The sequence below is a fragment of the Bos indicus x Bos taurus genome, chromosome 9 (assembly GCF_003369695.1).
Source record: "Bos indicus x Bos taurus breed Angus x Brahman F1 hybrid chromosome 9, Bos_hybrid_MaternalHap_v2.0, whole genome shotgun sequence".
NCBI lineage: Eukaryota > Metazoa > Chordata > Mammalia > Artiodactyla > Bovidae > Bos > Bos indicus x Bos taurus.
In genome coordinates this window covers 82115029-82134050 of record NC_040084.1, presented here as the reverse complement: position 1 = coordinate 82134050, position 19022 = coordinate 82115029, and the positions used below count along the sequence as shown (strand labels likewise).

The 19022-nt window shown below is 38.1% G+C and overlaps 1 protein-coding gene across 1 annotated transcript in view; it reads right to left on the bottom strand.

Annotated features, from left to right (window-relative positions):
* UTRN (utrophin) overlaps nucleotides 1-19022 on the bottom strand; it is a 557360-nt gene that overhangs the window by 84382 nt on the left and 453956 nt on the right. Inside the window, 1 exon segment of the mRNA XM_027551766.1 lies at nucleotides 17514-17574. Coding sequence (XP_027407567.1) covers nucleotides 17514-17574 — 61 coding nt within the window.

The following is a 19022-nucleotide window of genomic DNA, read 5'->3' as shown; positions in this document are numbered from 1 at the left end:
AACTAAAAATCATCAGACTAGATTTCCTTCATCTTCCCACCTCTAAATCAGTAAGTTCCCTGCATCTGCCATGTTATCTGCTTCCCCCTTTTTTTAAAATGAGAAGTGACCCCCTTTCCTATGAAGGGCCAATTTTTCCCAAAGATTTCTAAACAATTCTTGTGCTGATAGGTTCAGAATGCAAATGTAGAAGGGTTCAGATCAGATCAGATCAGTTGCTCAGTCGTGTCCAATTCTTTGAGACCCCATGAATCGCAGCACGCCAGGCCTCCCTGTCCATCACCAACTCCCAGAGTTCACTCAGACTCACGTCCATTGAGTCGGTGATGCAATCCAGCCATCTCATCCTCTGTCGTCCCCTTCTCCTCCTGCCCCCAGTCCCTCCCAGCATCAGAGTCTTTCCCAATGAGTCAACTCTTCACATGAGGTGGCCAAAGAACTGGAGTTTCAGCTTTAGCATCATTCCTTCCAAAGAAATCCCAGGGCTGATCTCCTTCAGAATGGACTGGTTGGATTTCCTTGCAGTCCAAGGGACTCTCAAGAGTCTTCTCCAACACCACAATTCAAAAGCATCAATTCTTCGGCACTCAGCCTTCTTCACAGTCCAACTCTCACATCCATACATGACCACAGGAAAAACCATAGCCTTGACTAGATGGACCTTTGTTGGCAAAGTAATATCTCTGCTTTTGAATATGCTATCTAGGTTGGTCATAACTTTCCTTCCAAGGAGTAAGCGTCTTTTAATTTCATGGCTGCAGTCACCATCTGCAGTGATTTTGGAGCCCAGAAAAATAAAGTCTGACACTGTTTCCACTGTTTCCCCATCTATTTCCCAGGAAGTGATGGGACCGGATGCCATGATCTTTGTTTTCTGAATGTTGAGGTTTAAGCCAACTTTTTCACTCTCCACTTTGACTTTCATCAAGAGGCTTTTTAGTTCCTCTTCACTTTCTGCCATAAGGGTGGTGTCATCTGCATATCTGAGGTGATTGATATTTCTCCCGGCAATCTTGATTCCAGCTTGTGTTTCTTCCAGTCCAGCGTTTCTCATGATGTACTCTGAATAAAAGTTAAATAAGCAGGGTGACAATATACAGCCTTGATGTACTCCTTTTCCTATTTGGAACCAGTCTGTTGTTCCATGTCCACTTCTAACTGTTGCTTCCTGACCTGCACATAGGTTTCTCAAGAGGCAGGTCAGGTGGTCTGGTATTCCCATCTCTTTCATAATTTCCCACAGTTTATTGTACTCCACACAGTCAAAGGCTTTGGCATAGTCAATAAAGCAGAAAGAGATGTTTTTCTGGAACACTCTTGCTTTTTCCATGATCCAGTGGATGTTGGCAATTTGATCTCTGGTTCCTCTGCCTTTTCTAAAACAAGCTTGAACATCTGGAAGTTCACGGTTCATGTATTGCTGAAGCCTGGCTTGGAGAATTTTGAGCATTACTTTACTAGCATGTGCGATGAATGCAATTGTGTGGTAGTTTGAGCACTCTTTGGCATTGCCTTTCTTTGGAATTGAAATGAAAACTGACCTTTTCCAGTCCTGTGGCCACTGCTGAGTTTTCCACATTTGCTGGCATATTGAGTGCAGCACTTTCACAGCATCATCTTTCAGGATTTGGAATAGCTCAACTGGAATTCCATCACCTCCACTAGCTTTGTTCGTAGTGATGCTTTCTAAGGCCCACTTGACTTCACATTCCAGGATGTCTGGCTCTAGGTCAGTGATCACACCATCATGATTATCTGGGTCATGAAGATCTTTTTTGTATAGTTCTTCTGTGTATTATTGCCATCTCTTCTTAATATCTTCTGCTTCTGTTAGGTCCATACCATTTCTGTTGTTTATCGAGCCCATCTTTGCATGAAATGTTCCTTTGGTATCTCTGATTTTCTTGAAGAGATCTCTAGTCTTTCCTATTCTGTTGTTTTCCTCTATTTCTTTGCATTGATCGCTGAAGAAGGCTTTCTCATCTCTTCTTGCTATTCTTTGGAACTCTGCATTAAGATGTTTATATCTTTCCTTTTCTCCTTTGCTTTTCGCTTCTCTTCTTTTCATAGCTATTTGTAAGGCCTCCCCAGACAGCCATTTTGCTTTTTTGCATTTCTTTTCCATGGTAGAAGGGTTGATGCTGCTGCTGCTGCTGCTGCTGCTAAGTCGCTTCAGTCGTGTCCGACTCTGTGCAACCCCATAGACGGCAGCCCACCAGGCTCCCCCGTCCCTGGGATTTTCCAGGCAAGAGTACTGGAGTGGGGTGCCATTGCCTTCTCTGGGTAGAAGGGTTAGCCATCCTTAATCTCAATCTCTCTCTCTCTCTCTCTCTCTCTGTCTCACACACACACACACACACACACACACACACACTCACTCACACCCTATGTTGAATCTGCATTTCCTGCCATCTAGGACCCATTTTGTCTTCTTTACAAAATTTTCATATGAATAGTTCACATCCTCCAGATTCATTCAGGACTTAAGTCACTTCTATTTGGATTTTAACCTCACTTCACCCAAACTGGTCCTGTCAAAATTATCAAGGCACTCCATGTTGTTAAGTGGAATGCCTGCTTTTCTGTCTTCAGCTCATTAGACCTCTCCTCATAAGCAAAGAGAAATAGGGTAGAGGCTTCAGAAGTAAGTTATCTACTGTAGTAGACGCTGAGAGATGCTATGCAAAAAACAGAATATCCAAAATGAAGTTGATGTAGGCAAAATGTATGCTATCTGAACACCTTCTTTTCATATACAAGTTATATATAGGGATCAAGTAGAGCTCCCAAGTAATCAAATTGGCATTCAAGTGACGAAAGCATACAGACTAAAACACATTTTGGCAACCTCATGTGATATCATTTATCCGAGTAATATCTTTTTAAAGATCTAAGAGGTGACATTTTGGAATTTATAATCCCCTCAATCTTGGTTTCATCATCCTTGAATATATGAAGAATATGGCATACACCTGTCATAATGTTGATTCATGCTTTGTGTGCATGCTTGTGTGTTTGTGTGTGCTTGTGTGTGTGACTAGGGTTGAGCGGACTCGGGAGGGGACAGGGCAGTAGATGAGGATGCTGTGTGAGGGTAAACATATTTGTTTCTTTGGTTATATCTAACTTCTTGAATCTTCACCAATACTTTCTACCATTCTCAAATCTTTTAAAGGCAAAATCCAGGATTATACTTTTGGAAACATAAGAATAAATCTAAGGGAAAACTTGAAGTGTGAATGTCAACATTTCAAGAAAAAAAAAACACAACAAAAACCTTTCTGTTCAAAATCCAAATAAGATATATGATCCCATAGATATCATACAACCATAAAAATGCCATTCGTTTTTCATGATAATGAAGACATAGTTGTAAACAATGGATAATCTCTTGGATTCAATTATAAAATGCTATTAAAAAGAAACAACAAACCCAAAATGAAGTCACTTGGGCTAAACCCCACCAAGACTTAATACCAACTGCAGTTTCACCCTCTCCCAGGAATGGAATAAACCATTAGTCTGAAATTTCCTGGTCAGCACTCGTGAGGGAATCTATATAAGAAGACTCTTACATTCCCTTCCCCATAAAATAAGATGACCTGGCCTGAAACAATCCTTTCTTTTCTTTGGCTAATAACTTCCTTGTTATCAGCTCCTTCCTTTCCCTCCAGTTTCTAAAAAAGCCTTCCATTTTGTACAGTTCCTTGAAGCTGCTTTCTATTTACTAAATGGGATGCTGTCCACTTCATAAATTGTTGAATAAAGCCAATTAGAAGTGTAAATTTACCTAGCTGAATTTTGTTTTTTAAAAATGCACTTAAAAGTTCTCTCACACGTAGGAGTAGGCTCAAAGACACAAGTACGTAAAGAGCTACCCCAAAATACATGTGTCAACACCCAATATGTGGATGATGGAACAATAAGACAAGGTTTGTTTGTGCGTGTTTAAATAAAGTAGTAGAATTTATGACTAAAGTGGATGTGCCTGGGTGTGAGGGGAGATACAGGAGAGACAGGTGACAACTGTCTTAAGGCAGTGGAAGACTGACTGCAAGCATAAAACATTTGACAAAAGCAAGAGAACCTCCACTCTGGTAATATCTCTACTTCAGCCCAGAACTCAAAGGAAGCCCTGAGCTCACCCAACTCTACCCTCCTGTCTCTTTAAGCCCTCAAACTAGGGAGAATCAGACCACCAACCAACACATCACCAACAGAAGACCTATAGGTCATCCGTCGTGGCACTGACCCTGCTGTGTACGCCCTTGCCTGAGGGTGTTAACCTCAGGTTTACGTTCCTACCAGAGTTCAATTTATTGTTGTATCCTTTAAGTTTTGTTTTTCAAAGCTGAACTTATATCATTTAGTTTTTTAAACAGAACTATTTTTTCTCTTTCACATTTATTTTTATTTTTTTAAAGTTTTTTTTTTAATGTGGACCATTTTTAAAGTTTTTATTGAATTTGTTACAATATGGCTTCTGTTTTATGTTTTGGTTTTTTTAGCCCCGAGGCATATGGCATCTTAGCTCCCAGGGACCCACACCCCCTGCATTGGGAGGCAAAGTCTTAACCACTGGACCACGAAGATAGTCCCATTTCACATATATCTTAAATGAGAAATTAATTCTAATTTTTACTATAGGGTTGTATTAAATTTTTTTTACTGTATCACTTCAGGTTATAATCAGTACAGAAAAAGATATTCTATTTATTTCACTATTTATTTGATCATTATTACTTCTGTACCTTTGCTAATTGTAGTGACTATTTTAAAAATTGAATCATTACAAATTCAAGTTCAGATATCATTTTTTTTCCCTTAATGATCCCTCAGTGATCCTTCCTATGCTATATGGTAAAATTTATTAATTGCTTCCCTGACCCTAAAAATCAAATTGTACAGTATGACTGATGGTGCTGTTATAAATCAATGAAGCTGAGTAATCCAGAAGATTCCAAGCCAAAATTCCACTTCATGGTTATAATATCTCTGGCACCAGCAACATATGGATGAACGGCAGGAAAGATATCTTCTCAAGTCCTGAGCTAGTCGATATATTTCTAAGACAACGTCAGCTCCACCTAAATTATCTCAACAAACCATTTACACTGGTAAGTACTCTAGAAGTTGCCCGTTTGGGGCTGCTGCAGAGCAGGCAGTCTGCTGCTTGGTTTCCAAGTGAGCTAAGGTACGCTCCTTTGTCTGAAGCTGCCCCCAAGCCCAGGAGGTTAAGTGATCCCAAGGTACTTAATTTTCTCATAAAGCAAATTCATTCTTACCTCCTCATCAGCAGATTCGGCCCAGTGAGTTTTAAATATTTTATTTTCAATAAAAATAAAGTCACAGATCATTTCTCATAAAAGCAGACTCTCTAGGACATTCTCTTATATTTCTGTTTCATTTATTTCTTTATCATTAAAACCAAAAACACAAACCCCATTTCTGGAAAAAAAGACTTCTCCACTTAAAATTCGGGGATCAAAAAGACACCCTTTCCCATCCTGATGAAGGTGGAGAGAGATGAGGGCTGCTTTGGGAAGCCTTTCAGAGAGAACTGTATCTTTCATTGTTAGAAATATCTTTGTTGTGGATTTATTTTGCTTTGGGATGAGTTTCCTTAACCTTTAAAGATAAAATGTTTTATGTTAATTTCTTTTTTGATGTTGTTATACCTTTGTTAGCTGTGATTTCCTAGTGAGGCTGGATATTTGAATTTCCCATGCTGCCATTCCTCTCTGCTCTTATTAAGGGGAGAAATATTTCACCTACATCATCTAAGCAGGGTTCACAATTCCTCTAAAGAAATAAGCATTAATTCTCTCCTTTAGACTGTACATACATAATGAGACAAGTATATACAGTTTATGCAAATAAATTGCATGACTGCTATAAAGAACAACTACTTGCTCTCCAAGATTTCATTTACAAATATAAACTTCATCTTTTTTTCTAGGAATTGATGAATTAGGGCAGCAGAGGGTACCCTTGGGAGGCAAGAGAGGGGTCCAAAACAGTATTGCAGGATTACCCATAATGAACACAAGGATGGAAAAGGAAAATATAAAAGAGACTAAATGTAATAAATGTAGGGAAATCTTGATTTAGACCTATTCATAAGGAGGCTTTAGAAAAGGCAGAGACTGCAAGGTAGTGGTATTTGTAGCTGAAGATTCATTTATTCTGGTGAATACATTGTAAGATTGAGGAATGTCAGCTGTAGGGAAGGTGACAGGTATTATCTATATAATCAGAGATGACTAAAGTCTTCATGTTAAAGCTGGGTGTGTGTGACTGCATTAGAAAGAATTAAACTTTGTACTTCAGATTCTAATGGGGAAAATAAAGCTATAGAACTGAGCTCTGAGCTTGAAGCTGTCATAAAGAGCAGAATCATCATCTGTATTAAGGCTTACTGAAAAGTCACACACGTGGGGTTTAGAGAAGCCACTGTGGAGAGAGAGAGGAAAGCTCTATTTCCTAACTACCCCTCGTGAAATTCTATGAACCAGGATGGCTTACTTAACAAGCTGAATAAGGTAGAGCAGCAGCTATGCTAAAAGCCCCAAGGGACCTATAAGCCAGCTTTGCTGGCCATGCTCCTCACAGATGGAAATCTCCCCAGTGTCAGAAACCTCCAGACCCTGTGCATGAGAAAAAGTAGAGGAGGGCCAGACAGTCTTCTCCCCACCACCTCCGAACTGTCACCATCCCACTGGCAGGACTGTGGCAAACGACATTCACTACCTACAGAAGAGCACCTTAGTCCATTGTCAGACCACAGTGTGAACTTTTCTTAATCATATATTGTTGCTGAGTCATGTTTAACACTTTTGCGACCCCATGGACTGTAGCCCTCCAAGCTCCTCTGTCTGTGGGATTTCCCAGGCAAGAATACTGGAGTGGGTTGCCATTTCCTTCTCCAAGAGATCTTCATGACCCAGGGATTGAGCTTAGGTGATGCCAGCTCAATCGACAGGCGGATTCCTTACCACTGAGCCCCTAGGGAAGCCCTGATCATACATCAGGCCTACAGAAAATAGCTTATGGAGAATCCTACGGAAAAGGCAAAGTGCAACATGGAAGAAAGCAAGGCCTTGTCCTAAGACAGCCCTGAATTTCACTGTTGACACATGGCAGGGGCACAATAGATGGTAACCAGTCTACAGTATGAAAGAAAGGATGTTTGCTCCTAATTTCTCCACTTGACTGCATTCCCTAAATATAACCTTTCATCCCATCCCCATTTTCCATGAACTAAAAATTTCTGTTCTCTACCTCTTCTAACACAGAGAATAAGAGGCAGTAAATGCATACCTGCCAAGGTTTCAGGCCCTGGAGTTTGAATGCCAGCTCTGACATGTACCAGTTATGTGATCTCAAGCAAGTTATGTGTGTACTTATGACTTAGAAAGTGAAAAGTGAACGTGAAGTCGCTCAGTCGTGTCCGACTCTTTGAGACCCCACAGACTGTAGCCTACCAGGCTTCTCAGCCTTGTCTATAAGTGGGGTAATGATAGGACCTATGGGCTTCCCATAGCTCAGTCGGTAAAGAATCTGCCTGCAATGTGGGAGACCTGGGTTCGATTCCTGGGTCGGGAAGATCCCCTGGAGATGGAAATGGCAATCCACTCCAGGATTCTTGCCTGGAAAGCCCCATGGACAGAGAAGCCTGACGGGCTACAGTCCATGGGGTCGCAAGTGTCGGATACAACTTAGCGACTAAACCACCACCAAAGTACCTATACTTCACTGGGCTACTGTGGGAATTAAAAGAGATAACCCAGGCATAGGATTAGCACAGTGGCTAGCAAGTGAATATTCAAAACGTATCATTTATTACAATGATCATTATTATCACCCTCTATGACTATGAATTATTATTATTATTTCTGCATCAAAAAGAGAAGCAATGAGTTTTACATGATAATTATGACATATTAAGAAAATTCATCTCAAGGCTTTTATTCATCATTCCCTTTATACCTGAAACTCTGTGGATGTTAACTTTTAGTTGAGGAAATGAACAACTTGTACAAAGCCCAATGCAGGGCCAAAAATTCACAAAGAAAGAGATCTTGATTTTACAGTATTATTGTACACTGTGAAGGCAGCAAGAGTCATTTCAAATTTTCTTAAATTGATGGAGCAATGAGTTGGCATTGGACTATAGTAGAAAAGAAAAAATGATTAGATCAGCTCTGGAAAGTCTATCTTATAAGCAGCAAGATCACTGAAAGATATGAGTTTCAACTTAAGATATTAACAGAGGGACTTACACTATACAGATTCTTACAGTTCAGATCTATATCCTATCTTTTTCTAGAAATAAATAAGTCATGGAACCATGGCAGATCACCTCAAAATATTAATAGAGAGAAAGAAATGCATTGAGGAACCATCCAAGTATGTTTTAACTGACCAATAAAATTAAAATACAAAATAAAAATAATTTGTCCTTCGTATTCTCTGCCAACTTTCTTACTATCCTCTAGCATTAGAGTACATAAAACTGTATACTTAAATAGTGAAAATATCTAATATTTCTACTGGAATATTACTTTCTTGTTGGTCAAATTAATATATCTTAATTTGTTTCAGGAAACTCTAGTTGCATGACAATCATGTAAAACGTGTTTCTAACATTTTTCTTCTACTTACTTGTGCAACCATGCAAAGGGAAGGATATATTAAAATCCTTTTCATTCATTATTTACTTACTTATTAATTTATATGGGAAATAAATTTTGTTTTCATAATAATTTTTCATCTGGAAACACTGGCCTACATAACCTTATCTCTAGTGATTGATGTGCCTTCTTTACGAGGTCTAAATAAACTGTTAGGTTTCACATCAGAGCAAGTAATGGAACAATCTGGTTAAACAAGTTTTCTAAATATAAAAAAATTCATTCTATATACACAGGCAGATTTTGAAATATTTGAAAATCCTAAGACATTTAACACTAAAAATTTAAAATACTTAAGAAAATCCAATCTTTCATTAGTGGCATTCAAAATATTTCAGGATGCTACAATCCTATAGGCCACATTAAAAATATTGGCCATCAATGTGTTATACTTATTTTGAAATGCTAGTTATACACTCTAGCAAATAAAATGCCAGAGAAACCAGCCTTCACTTTACCTGCCTGCCCCATAAGGACTTCTAGACTGTGTAAGGAAACAGTTCAGCTAGATCCTCCCCAAATTATAAAAATATTGATCTAGTGAAATTTTGACTTAGACAATGTAATGCTCAGTCACATTTAATCAACTTGAACATACAAAAATTCCTTTTAATTTAGGGGAAGGAGGTGGCAGGGGGGTTCAGGATGGGGAACACGTGTACACCCATGGCAGATGCATGTTGATGTATGGCAAAACCAATACAATATTGTAAAGTAAAAAAATATATATATTTTTTTATTTGCTCCAAAAGTCAAAGAAAGGGGATGTGCTCTCAGAACCTTCAGAGAGGAACACAGCCCTGCAAACCTTGATTCCAGCTCAGGGAGACATGGATGATAATTTGTTACAGTAGCAATAGAAAACTAATACATGTACCATACAAAATCTAGAGGTCCATATAAATACAGTCCATACAGTCTGTGCTGTAACAAATTATTATCTATATCTCTCTGAGCTGGAATCAAGGTTTGCAGGGCTGTGTTCCTCTCTGAAGGTTCTGAGAGCATATTGCCTTTCACAGCTTCTAGAAGCTGCTTGCATCCCTGGATCATGCCCACTTCTACATCCTCATATAACCTAACCTATTCTCTTCCAGGGGTGAGGAAGTGGGTATCTTTATATGGCCAGATTCTGCCTACTGCAGTATGTCAGATTTATATCAAAACCTGTAATATTCAAGTCAATATTCACCAAGCAAATTAAAATTCTCTAATACTATAATTATCATTATTATTATGTGGAATAAAAATTAAAATGTCACATTTGAATTAGATGATTGCATCTTCTCTTTTTTTAATTGGAGTTAAACTGCTTGACAATGTTGTGTTAGTATCTGTTGTACAATGAAGTGAGTCAGCTATATATATACACATATGTCCTCTCCCTTTTGGACCTCTCTCCCACCCCCTCACCACCCCATCCATCTAGGTCATCACAGAGCACACATCTGAGGCTCCCAACCTAAACATCCAGACAGAAAAACGAATAAAGAAAATATGGTATAGAGAGGCGGTCCTAAGACAGCACAGGAATAGGATGGGGAGACCACTTTCTCCCTGACAAATCCATCGGAAGATCATTTGAACGCTGAGCAAATACCATAAAACAACTTCTGAACCCTGGCAGAGGACACCAGGCACCCAGAAAGGCTGCCCATTTTCTTCGAAAGGAGGTAGGACAAAATATAAAAGATAAAAAGACAGACAAAAGGGCTAGGGATGGAGACTGTCCCAGGGAGGGAGTCGTAAAAGAGGAGAAGTTTCCAAACACCAGGAAACCCTCTCAATGGCGGGTCTGTAGAAAGTTTTGGAATCACAGAGGGCAACATAACCAGGAGGAAAAAATAAATAAATAAAACCCACAGATTATGTGCCTAATTGCAACTCTCAGGGGAAAAGTAGGGAAAAGTAGCCCAGAGGCTCGCATCGGCCACCAGCAAGGGGGCACTGAACAGGGAGGTGCGGGCTGCATTGCTTAGGGTAAGGACCGTGCCTGAACGCCCTGAGGACAATCTGAGGGAGCTAATGTGAGATAGCAACCCAAACTGTGAGATAGCCAGAGAGAGAGGAAAAAAGAAAAAGAAGAAAGAGAGAGAGAGAACTTTCCCAAGAAAAGCTCTAATCTAAGGCACTGCCGGCCTGCTCACAGAACAAAGGACTGAGCGAATACCAGAGGAGAGCTGGCCAGCAGCGGACCAGCCCATCCCCCGCTGGAGGCAGGCGGGGGCGATAGCCAGAGCCAGAGGCGAGGAGCAAACTCGCCCTCAGAGACTGCATCCTCTACCAAACTGCGAGCAGCCTCCCAGTTGCTAACTAAGTCTTCCTGGGATCCTGGATGGTTGACAGCCGCCAGGAGGATCGCAGCCAGAGATCAGCTCCCCAGAGGAGACGCACGGCGCACCTGAGACGGCACGCCCACTGCACATCGGGAAACCAAGCGGCAGGGACAGGGGAGGTGATAAGATGCACCGATCCACCTGGGGAGAGTGTGCTCACCAAGCACCTGGGAAGGGAAAGGTCATGGGAAGGGAATAAAACGCAGGCCCAACCGAGTCTGTGCCTTTGTGGAGTACCCAAGAACCTGAACCTGAGCGGCCTAGACCTGGGAAGTGCAGGCAATGCAGGGCCTGCTTTAGACAGCTCCTGCAGAGCAACCTGGAGCCTGAGCAGTGTAGACCGGGAAAGCACACACGCCGTGAGCAGGGGCAAATCCAGTGTGGCCCAGCCACTGTGAGCACTCCCCACACATGCCAGTGATATTTGTTTGCAGTGCTCCCCCATCCCACAGCACAACTGAACAAGTGAGCCTAAATAAATGACCACCTTTACCCCCTTGTGTCAGGGTGGAAGTTAGATACTGAAGAGACTTGCAAACAGAGGAAGCCAAAATAAACAAAGAAACGAGAAACGCTTTGTAAGTGACAGGTGCAACAGATTAAAACCCGTGTAGTTAGCATTGACTACATTGGAAGGGACCTACAGACCTTGAGAAGAAGTATAAGCTGGAACAAGGAACTATCTGAAACTGAACTGACCCCACACTGCCCTCAACAGCTTCAGAGAAATTCCTAGATATATTTTACTATTATCATTTTTAAATTTTTTTTAATTTTTAAGTTCTTTATTACTGCTTTAATTTTCATTTTTAACCTACTATTACCTTGCCAAAAAAGGCCCTATTTTTAAAGCAAATTTCATGTTTTTTTTTAATAACTTTTGTGATTTTGTTTTGTTTTTTTAATATTGTATTTTTGAGAGTCTAAACTCTACTCTAGATTTTTAATCTTGGCTTTTTGGTATTTGATATCAATTTTGTACCTTTAAGAATCCAATCTTCAGTATTCATTTTTACTTAGGAGTGTGACTACTGGCTTGATTGCTCTCTCTCCTTTTGACTCTCCTTTTTCTCCCCCAGGTCACCTCTATCTCCTCCCTCCCCCTTCTCTTCTCTACTTAACTCTCTGAATCTCTTTGGGTGTTCCAGACTGTAGAGAACACTTAGGGAACTGATCACTGGCTAGACTGGTCTCTCTCCTTTTGACTCTCCCTCCTATCCTCCTGGTCACCTCTATCTCCTTCCTCCCTCTTCTCTTCTCTATGGGACTCTGTGAAACTCTCTGCGTGTTCCAGATTGTGGAGAGAAAACAGGGAATTGATTACTGGCTAGACTGCTCTCTCCCCTTTTGATTCCCCCTCTTCTCCTCCTGGTCACCTCTATCTCCCTCCTCCCTCTTCTCATCTCCATGTAACTCTGTGAACCTAGATTGAGGGCAGGAGGAGAAGGGGACGACAGAGGATGAGATGGTTGGATGGCATCATCCACTCAATGGACATGAGTTTGGGTAAACTCTGGGAGTTGGTGATGGACAGGGAGGCCTGGTGTGCTGCGGTTCAGGGGTTGCAGAGTTGGACATGACTGAGTAACTGAACTGACTGAACTGAACAGGAAAAAAAAACTATTAAAAATACAAACATATGGAGGCTAAACAACACACTTCTGAATAACGAACAAATCACAGAAGAAATCAAAATATGCATAAAAATGAATGAAAATGAAAACACAACCCAAAACATATGGGATATAGTAAAAGCAGTGCTAAGGGGAAGGTTCATAGCAATACAAGCCTACCTCAAGAAACAGGAGAAAAATCAAATAAATAACCTAACTCTACACCTAAAGCAATGAGAAAAAGAAGAAATGAAGCACCCCAGAGTTAGTAAAAGGAAAGAAATCATAACAAATTAGGGTAGAAATAAATGAAAAAGAAACAAAGGAGACTATAGCCAAAATCAACAAAGCTAAAAGCTGGTTCTTTGAGAAGATAAATAAAATAGACAAACAATCCACCAGACTCATCAAGAAAAAAAGGGAGAAGAATCAAATCAACAAAATTAGAAATGAAAATGGAGAAATCACAACACACAACACAGAAATACAAAGGATCATAAGAGACTACTATCAGTGACTATATGCTAATAAAATGGACAACTTGGAAGAAATGGACAAATTCTTAGAAAAGTATAACTTTCCAAAACTGAACCAGGAAGAAATAGAAAATCTTAACAGACCCATCACAAGCACAGAAATTGAAACCATAATCAGAAATCTTCCAACAAACAAAAGCCCAGGACCAGATGGCTTCACAGCTGAATTCTACCAAAAATTTAGATAAGAGCTAACACCTATCCTATTCAAACTCTTCCAGAAAATTGCAGAAGAAGGTAAACTTCCAAACTCATTTTATGAGACCATCATCACCCTAATACAAAACCAGACAAAGATACCACACACAAAAAAAGAAAACTACAGGCCAATATCACTGATGAACATAGATGCAAAAATCCTTAACAAAATTCTAGCAAACAGAATCCAACAACACATTAAAAAGATCATACATCATGACCAAGTGGGCTTTATCCCAGGGATGCAAGGATTCTTCAATATTTGCAAATCAATCAATGTGATTAACACCACATCAACAAACTGAAAGATAAAAACCATATGATTATCTCAATAGATGCAGAGAAAACCTTTGACAAAATTCAGCATCCATTTATGATAAAAACCATCCAGAAAGCAGGCATAGAAGGAACATACCTCAACATAATAAAAGCCATATATGATAAACCCAAAGCAAACATTATCCTCAATGGTGAAAAATTGAAAGCATTTCCCCTAAAGTCAGGAACAAGACAAGGATGCCCACTCTCACCACTACCATTCAACATAGTTTTGGAAGTTTTAGCCACAGCAATCAGAGAAGAAAAAGAAATAAAAGGAATCCAGATTGGAAAAGAAGAAGTAAAACTCTCACTGTTTGCAGATGACATGATCCTCTACATAGAAAACCCTAAAGACTCCACCAGAAAATTACCAGAGCTAATCAATGAATATAGTAAAATTGCAGGATATAAAATTACCACACAGAAATCCCTTGCATTTCTATACACTAACAATGAGAAAACAGAAAGAGAAATAAAGGAAACAATTCCATTCATCATTGCAATGAAAAGAATAAAAGAAAAGAAAAGACCTGTATATAGAAAACTATAAAACACTGATGAAAGAAATCAAAGAGGACACAAATAGATGGAGAAATATACCATATTCATGGATCAGAAGAATCAATATAATGAAAATGAGTATACTACCCAAGCAGTCTATAGATTCAATGCAATCCCTATCAACCTACCAATGGTATTTTTCAGAGAACTAGAACAAATAATTTCACAATTTGTATGGAAATACAAAAAGCCTTGAACAGCCAAAGCAATCATGAGAAAGAAGATTTGAACTGGAGGAATCAACCTGTCTGACTTCAGACTATACTACAAAGCTACAGTCATCAAGACAGTATGTTATTGGCACAAAGACAGAAACATAGATAAATGGAACAAAATAGAAAGCCCAGAGATAAATCCCCGCACCTATGGACACCTTATCTTTGACAAAGGAGGCAAGAATATACAATGGAGAAAAGATAATCCCTTTAACAAGTGGTGCTGGGAAAACTGGTCAACCACTTGTAAAAGAATGAAACTAGAACACTTTCTAACACCATACACAAAAATAAACTCAAAATGGATTAAAGATCTAAATGTAAGGCCAGAAACTATAAAACTCCTAGAGGAAAACCTAGGCAAAACAGTCTTTGATGTAAATCATAGCAGCATCCTCTATGACTCACCTCCCAGAATAATGGAAATAAAAGCAAAAATGAAGAAACAAGACCTAATTAAACTTAAAAGCTTTTGTACAACGAAGGAAACTATAAGCAAGGTGAAAAGATAGCCTTCAGAATGGGAGAAAATAATAGCAAATGAAGCAACTGACAAATAATTAATCTCAAAAATATACAAGCAACTCCTGTAGCTCAATTCCAGGAAAATTAGCGACCCTATCAAAAAATGGGTCGAAGAACTAAAGAGACATTTCTCCAAAGAAGATATACAGATGGCTAACAAACACATGAAAAGATGCTCAACATCACTCATTATCAGAGAAATGCAAATCAAAACCACAATGAGGTACCACATCACACCAGTTAGAATGGCTGCTATCAAAAAGTCTATAAACAATAAATGCTGGAGAGGGTGCAGAGAAAAAGGAACCTTCTTACACTGTTAGTGGGAATGTAAACTAGTACAGCCACTATGGAGAACAGTGTGGAGATTCCTTAAAAAACTGGAAATAGAACTGCCATACGACCCAGCAGTCCCACTGCTAGGCACACACCAAGGAAACCAGAACCGAAAGAGACACGTGTACCCCAATGTTCATCACAGCACTGTTTACAATAGCCAGGACATGGAAGCAACCTAGACGTCCATTGGCAGACAAATGCATAAGAAAGCTGTGGTACATATACACAATGGAATATTACTGAGCTATTAAAAAGAACACAGTTGAATCAGTTCTAATGAGGTGGATGAAACTGGAGCCCATTATACAGAGTGAACTAAGTCAGAAAGAAAAACACCAATACAATATATTAACACAAATATATGGAATTTAGAAAGATGGTAATGATGACCCTATATGCAAGGCAGCGAAAGAGACACAGATGCAAAGAACAGACTTTTGGACTCTGTGGGAGAAGGTGAGGATGGGATGATTTGAGAGAATAGCATTGAAACATGTATATTATCATATGTGAAATAGATCTCCAGTACAGGTTCGATGCATGAGACAGGGTTCTGAGGGCCGGTGGACTGGGATGACCCTGAGGGATGGATGAGGAGGAAGGCGGGAGGGAGGTTCAGGATGGGGAACAAATGTACACCCATGGCTGATTCATGTGAATGTATGGCAAAAACCACTACAATATTGTAAAGTAATTAGCCTCCAATTAAAATAAATAAATTAAAAAAAAAGAAAATATGGTACATTTATACAGTGGAATATTACTCAGCCATAAAAGGAACAAAATTGGGTCATTTGTAGAGACATTGGATACACTTAGAGTCTGTCACACAGAATGAAGTAAGTCAAAAAGAGAAAAACAGACACTGTATATTACCACATATATATGGACTCTAGAAAAATGGTACAGATAAACTTATTTCCAGAGCATCTTCTCTTAATAAAAATGTCTGTTTGTTGAGCCTCTGACTTCTTTCCTTTCATGCCTGCATACATTTGATACCAATCCACCGCTTTGTTACCTTATACTAAATTTATCACAACTCAGTACATGGCGGATTATACACTGATAAAAGTATTAAGTTGCATTAAGACAATGTAACATATATTGCTTATTATATTTGCTATGACTATGGCAAAATTATTTGCTTTTTTAAATATGAGGATATATTTCAGACCACAATAAAACCTTCTTAGGAAAATGGTATTTCTTAAGCATTTTGATTTCACACACAAAGTTTTTAGGAAGAGGGATACTGAAAAAATAGACTATTAGTCTTGGCACAAATTTTGAAGATACCACATGCTACTTTAGGAAAGATATAAAGGAAACTTGGCCGAGAGATCTTCACCTGACTTGCCTATGGTCATAAGACTAACCTGAGACACAGTTAACTCCAGATTATAGTGAACTTTTCCTTTCAAAATGAAACCACTTTATATATAAAATAGATTCAGCTAAAACTCTCATCACCTTTATCACACTGTAAATCAATAACTTACACTTCAAGGGATGTGTAAGATGTATTTTACCATTCTGCCCAATGACAACACATAGACTAAGGCAAGGATCAAATCCTATGCAGACCTTGTTGTAAATTATACAAAATTTATAAAATGTTACATAATATGGAAAAACTTACTATGTAAAAAAGGAGAAATTGTTAAGTGGACAACAAAAGTGCAGGATATTAAGCCTAAACTAATTGCAGATAATTTCCACAAGTTGAGAAAAAACTTGAAAATATTGAACTTTTTAATGATAAAATCCTATTTCTTTTTGGTGGACTAAAATGGGAAGAGTACAAGTACTTTTTAGATGAATTTTCTGGAAGACAAAAATGGCTTAGAAGCAATACAGTTGGAGAAACTGTGTTCATTATGTCAAGAATATTTAGGAATTTTGACCTTCTCCCCAAATATTTTAATATCTGCTTTATAAAAATATTAGCTATATTACCTATAGCCTAATATAATGAATTACAAATATCAGTCTGATTTTTAAACTAATTTTTTCAAATATTAAATATATATTCTTTATATCCATATAAACATATAAATTCCTTCTTATAATAGGTTTGAAATCCAGTTTTTAAAGTTACATGGGAAAAGCCTCTTAAGTTATTAACACAATTTTATTGTCTTGGTATCATAAAGGAGAATTAAAATCAACTTACTTGATGTAATAGGGCACTTTATTATGTGAAATGGATCTTTGCCACGGCAGCTGGACTGAAGCTGAAGAAACAAACGGAGGTTATTGGAAACACTTCTAACTCTTATGTCTTACGCCTTAATGCAAAACAACTGAACATGTTTTATAGCAAATTCAATGAGAACTGCTGGATTCCTATAATTATGAAATATGCTAGGCCAAACAAAGAGTGGCTTTAACGATTCATTTAAAGCATGGAAAGAAACAATGCAGTCTCAGTTTCTAATGCCAACTCTAATTCAACCTGTTGATATAAATATTTTTAAAAATCACATTTTATTGTTTCTAACAATCAACATTTAAAACTTATTTGAAAATACATATGCTGTATAAATTTTGATTAAGCTAAAACCAAAGTTAATTTTACCTAGGCAAAATCTAGGTATAATCTACAATCTATGTATACCAAGATTGTAAACTAGATTACTTAAGATTGAATTTTCCAGGTCACTAATAATACTCTTTACTTTGCTTCATAGGCACAGAATAACTAGTACAGATGTCATTTAAACAAACTCAATTATATGGATTTTAAAAGGAGAAAATTAAACATAGCCTAAAGGTTTTAATGAACTAAGGCAATTATCTAGATAGAAGAATTCCAAATACTTATTTTCATCTGAAATGCATAGGAAATACAGTTCCCTACTTTTATACACTAGACAGCCCTATGATTGAGATTTTATGTTTTGTTTTACTGAGGTATAAATTTTTTACAATTCCATTTACTATTTATAAAATTTTTTTCTACATTAATTATTTTAAGACTTATTCAAGTAGAGTTGGACCTATGCATCTAGAACCTTTAAGGAATTTTGGTAAATAAACTAAAAAAAACAAGCAAATCCATCTAAAGTGTTGCAAATATCACTAGATTCTCATATAACCAGTTGTTGCTAATTTTTTTTTTCTCCTGAATAGGGTGTCATAATCCTACTTACTAATACTTAGCATTTTAAACTTTACAGAGCATTTTCAATATGTCTGTTAATATGGAAGCCAACAATGAGGAACTAAATATTAGACATGAAATAATTTGCTCAAAAATAAATGGCTGAGCCCAAACATGATTTTAGGATTTCGGACCACCAGTCAGCAATATTTCTATTTGACAACCCTTCCTCTCTTTCTAAAGTATGAGCATTTCCTTCTTGAACTATGTCCATGAAAGAATAAAAAGAGGATGACAATGTGGAACTAGGTATACTAAATTTCTCATTAGAGCCAACCTCTTTTCAGCACTGGCACCAAGCTAATTGGTCAGTCTTTATTTTGTGCCTAACTAAACAGGCTCTTTTCATAACCATGGCTAAAGTTCAAGAAATTTAATAAAGCCAAAGATTTCAAGCAGCAGTGGATAACAATTACTAAATTTATTAATTGGGATTTTTTTTTGTACAATTCTCCATTCATTTTAATGACTGTTTTGATCTGAATAACTTTGATTTCCTAGACTGTTCATGCCAGGCAA